The sequence below is a fragment of the Lactuca serriola genome, chromosome 1, assembly GCF_051521515.1.
Source record: "Lactuca serriola cultivar US96UC23 chromosome 1, Lser_US96UC23_V15, whole genome shotgun sequence".
NCBI lineage: Eukaryota > Viridiplantae > Streptophyta > Magnoliopsida > Asterales > Asteraceae > Lactuca > Lactuca serriola.
Window position 1 is genome coordinate 232,707,042 of NC_136408.1, and position 5,505 is coordinate 232,712,546.

At 37.7% G+C, this 5,505-nt stretch overlaps 1 protein-coding gene across 1 annotated transcript; it reads left to right on the forward strand.

Moving 5' to 3' along the window:
• The first annotated feature begins 233 nt into the window (after nucleotides 1–233).
• On the forward strand, nucleotides 234–767 carry LOC145066626 (uncharacterized). The gene has a single exon (XM_079013915.1). It carries the CDS (start codon nucleotides 234–236, stop codon nucleotides 765–767), a length of 534 nt encoding a protein of 177 aa, XP_078870041.1.
• The last annotated feature ends 4,738 nt before the right edge of the window (nucleotides 768–5,505 follow it).

The following is a 5,505-nucleotide window of genomic DNA, read 5'->3' on the forward strand; positions in this document are numbered from 1 at the left end:
TTTGTGTTAACAACATCAAATCTCATATTCCTCTTACCTTGGATCTTGAAAGGCTGAATTAGGATGCCTGGCGTGAACTATTCACAACTCACTATGAAGCATACGATGCTCTCGACCATATTGATGACACGTATGATGATCCCACTCCAAAGCCCACTGATCCTAACTGGAAGAAAGTTGATTCGGCTGTTAAAGGATGGATTTAATCAACTCTTTCCCAAAATACCCTTAATATGATTCTGAAACGAGCCACCTACACTAGACAAGTTTGGCTTACCATCGAACGTCTCTTTCGCGACAATAAAGATTCGAGAGCAATCCAACTTGACACCGAGCTTCGAAATCTCTCCATGGGTGATCTTAGTGTCACTGCCTACTTCAAAAAAATCAAGTCTATTGCCGACCTACTGGAGAATCTTGACCCTCAAGCAAAGGTTCCTGATAAAAATCTTGTCATTTATGCCATTAATGGGTTATCTTCCCGCTTTAATAATGTCGCTGGCATCATCCGTCATCATATCCCATTCCCATCCTTTGAAGATACCCACTCAATTTTACTTTCTGAAGAACAACGGATTCTCCTTCCTCGACCCCTTCAATCCTCCGCTCATAGTGAACACTCATCTTCCCCATCGCTGTTGCACACTACCACCGACAGCAGCCGCTGTCAGGACCGTCCCCAAGACCGCCGGACCTCCCAAAACCGACGATGCCAGCAAGGGTCTAACTCCAATGGACCCTCACCTCCACCACAGCAATACAGTTAGGTATACATCCCGCCGCCAGGTTCTTCTCAAATCCCTTGGACTCAATAGCATCGCCCCAGCAATACTCCTTATTGGGCTGCCAACTCACGGCAACAGGCTCCAGGCCTTCTTGGCCCACCTCCTTCATGGCCTCACCTACCTGTTGAACAAGCCCATCTAGCTGCCACTTCCTCTGCACCAGCCAAACACATAAATGCTCCAATAACACCACCGTGGGCCTAGTTTGGGACCGCACAACAGCCCACAGCCCTTCCATAATTATTTAGCTCCATGTCACTTCAAGTGTCGGGCGAATGGGTTATGGACACGGGTGCAACGGACCACGTTCATGCCAACCAAGGTATACTCCAATCCTTTCTTGATAAGAATACTTGTCATAATATCCTAGTCGGTGACGGGACCAAAATACCTGTAATTGCGATCGGCCATACCTTATTTCCTATACAAAACAACCATCGTCCTCTTTATCTAAAAAATGTCTTCATTAAACCTTCAATCATCAAAAATCTAATTTATGTACGCAAATTCACTCATCAAAATAAATGCTCCATTGAATTTGATGAATTTGGTTTTACTATCAAGGATTACAGGACCCGTCTACCCCTAATCCGATGTGACAATGATGGTCCGCTCTACCCAGTTCTACCTCAAACTCCTCAAGCTCTCGTTTCCACAAGCTCTTCCGTTTGGCACTAACGCCTTGGTCATCCTGGCAGCCATGTTTTGCAATTTCTTTTATCCAATAAATTGATTCCATGTAATAAAAATGACTTTACTTCTTTGTGTCATGCTTGTCAAACTGGAAAACATGTCAAACTTCCATTTAGTTCTTCTAATTCTATTGTTTCTCATGCATTTGAAATTATACACTCTGATGTTTGGACCTCTCCTATTACTAGTATAAGTGGTTTTAAATATTATGTTATCTTTCTTGACCACTACTCTCACTATCTTTGGGTGTACCCATTAAAACAAAAATCTGACGTTTACTCCAAATTTCTTGAATTTTTCACATATATCAAAAACCAGTTCAACACCAACGAACGAAACACATCGAAATCGACATTCGCTTTGTTCGCGACAAAGTAGCTCTCGGCCACATACGTGTTCTTCATGTTCCATCCGCCTCCCAGTATCTTCACCAAAGGTCTACCCACCAGCTTTTTCAAATATTTTCGCTCCAGTTTAAACGTTCGTCATTTCCCTCCCGATCAAACTGCGGGGGGATGTTAGTGTATATTGTATTCGTGTATATCTTAGCCCAATATTAGTTCTATTATAAACGGCCCAACACCCTGTACATAATCTATATATTTCGTTATATTGTATGTTTTCGGCATGGAATGAGAATCAATTTGATTACCATCTAATAATAAAATCAACATGGCTTACCATTATTGAAAAAGAAATTAATTATAATTTTACTTTTCTTCTAATTTATCCTCTACCTATTTAAAATGATGATAAATAGATTAAAATATAATCAACATTATCCAAATATAACACGTTATAATTTTATATAGATATGAATAAAAAAAAAAAAAAAAAAGAAAAAAAAAAGAAGGATATTTAATTTCTATTATGGAAACACGATAGATTAAAGGAATTAAAATAAATATTCCATCATAGATAACGTCCACAATGATAGATGGCATTTTGTTTTTTATTTTAGAAAAAAAAAATTAAGACATAAAATACTACAATCTACGGTTCAAAACATTGGATTAAGATACTTATAACTTATGTACCTCATATTGGGTTTCGTTAGGCCTTGTGGCATACATACCACGAATCGATTCGTGGTCTAGTTGGTCACGAGAAAAGCTGGTGCACACCACCCCGACATTTCGTGGTCTGGCGTGGTCGTAATCCTTCGTGTTCCCGACGACGAACTCAAACGAAGAAGATGATTGGTGGTTGATTTTTTGGCTGTTGAACAACTATTTTGCTTATTTTTTTTTTTCAAACTCAATTCAATAACATAAATAAACCTTCTATTTTCAACAAAACTTACACCTCATTCTAACATTCATTCTCTAAAACCACAAAATACATATACATGGATTCCACAAAACATATGAAATTTTTAAAAACTTTTGACTCGGATGACGACGTAGAATTCGTCGAGATATTGTTTAACGTTGTGCAACACATCCACGACGAAGAAAGTTCGAATGTTGATCGTACAAGGGTGGTCGTCAATCGTGATCATCAAGCCGCACACGACTTATTGGTACATGATTATTTTGCCGATAATTGTCTTTATAATGACGACTCGTTCGAACGTCGTTTCCGTCTGAATAAGGCTATATTTTTACGTATTAGTAATGCTTTAGAATCTCGTTATGATTTTTCAAACAAAAACCCAACGCTAGCGGAAGAATGAGTTTTAGTAGTACACAAAAATGTGCGGCTGCTCTTAGGTATTTGGGATACGGTATAGCATTTGATGCATCTGACGAATACTTGAAAGTATCTGAGAGGACTGCAATTGAATGTGCAGATTGGTTTTCTGCATGTGTTTATGAGGTTTTTCACGAAGAATATTTATGCAAACCTACTCAACGTGATATTGAGAGATTATATTCAACTCATGAAGAGAGGCATGGATTTCTGGGTATGCTTGGCAGTCTAGATTGTATGCATGTGGCTTGGGAAAAATGTCCAAATGCATGACGTGGTCAGTTCACTCAAAGAGATATAGGTAAACCAACTATCATCCTAGAAGTTGTTGCATCTCAAGATTTGTGGATATGGCATGCCTTTTTTGGAGTAGCGGGGTCTAACAACGACCTAAATGTTCTTGGCTAGTCTCCACTTTTCAACGATATTTGGATCGGCAAAGCACCTGATATGACGTTCACGGTGAACAGGCACGCGTACAAATACAGTTACTACTTTGGTGATGGGATATACCCGGATTATTCTACATTGATGAAGGCATACTCGGTTCCTCGAAGTGAAAAGGCAAAGTTGTTTACAAAAAACAATAATCAGTGAGAAAGGATATCAAGAAGGCATTTTGTCACACCCCAAAACCGAGAATGGCGGAAACGTTCCGGGGAGGAGGACGTCATGTGAAGTATCATAACAGTGTAAAATAGTAAACAAGCAACAACATCATCCATTGCATTAAAAGTAAAGTTTTAATACACGTGTGTTCTTTCACCGTAATAAGACATCAAAATATGTAATCAAAATAAACTACGAGTCTTGTCTGTGCTCTGTCTTCTCAAAACCTGGCCATCGTACCTGCCTAACTGGTGACCTGAGAATACAAGTTATTTTGAAAGAGAGTATCAGCGTAAAGATGGTGAATTCATAAGTATTAATGTGTCTTTGATTTGTAATTATTGTAAGGTAATGACTTGGAAACCTTTGGAAAAAGACTGTATAAGTGTGAATTGTTTGAAAACAGTTGAAAATATTTGAATACTCTAGCAAATCCCTATGATTTCTATTAGTATAATGAGTAGCCTTCTACCAAGACTTAAATATTATGTAAGTAGTCTTCTACCAAGACTCGTGTGTTTTGTAAGTAGTCTTCTACCAAGACTCGTGTGTTTTGCTAAAACAAATATGGTTTTCCTTCTTTTTGACTATTACTAATAGTACTCAGTCTATATCAGCGTTTATGTGAATGTATCACAAAATAAGGAAATAGGAAAAATATAACGATGTAAGTGTTATCCTTTTGTATTAGGATTAACACGACATCGCGAATAGCGACATGTATAACCTTTGAACATCCGTAGATTGTTCAATTTTCCTCTGTAGCTACAGCAGGTTTAAGGAAGGGTTAGTCCCGTAAAGGTACACCTAATATAAGTATTAACCGTAGGCATCCGTAGATGGTCATTTACCTCTATAGCGAACAATAGGCCAAAGGAATGGTTAGTCCCGTAAAGGTACCCCTAATATAAGTAATAACCATAGGCATCCGTAGATGTTCATCTACCACTGGTGCTAACAAGTGGTTTTCGGAATGGTTAGTCCCGTCTAGATATCCCATTGAACTGGGATAGGCAGGACAATTTACACAGAAGGTACTAATAAATCATCCTAGTGAATTGAGGTACAAGTATCCATGTAAGTGTATACAGGAAAATGTATCTACGTAAAGGTACTCATGTAAGATATTCATGTAAGTGTATTCATGTAAGCATATCTATGTAGACGTATTCATGTAACATGTAATGTATAGTATAGACTCATGAATGAACTGACTCTGGTGTAATTCCTTGTAATAGGAATATTGTTTCGTATCTCCTAATTGTCCTTATAATAGTTAACAGGATGGTAATTGTTCGTCCAAATAGGTTTATACACCCTTGATACACAAGAGTGTGGGAAACTAAATGATGGATGAGAACTATAACACCAATACATATATAAGAACATAAGTGTATCGATATAGTTTTGTTCAAGAAGGTAAAAATGATTTTGTAAGACATCTAAGAGTTTTGAACAATAATTAACAATGACTTGATGTCATTTTAATAAACATTTCAAAGCTAATACTTTTGCTACCAAGGTATTTTAAGATAGAAAACCATTTCATGCATCACATTTTGAAGTATGTGAAATCTGCTGGATGAAAACACGGTTATAAAATACATATGAGTGATTTAATAACATACTGTTTTCTACCTGTATCCCCCCCCCCCATTAAAGCATTTAAAATCATTTAAAACGTTGATTAAGGGGTATGAACTCACCTGATGCGAGTGGATCGGAA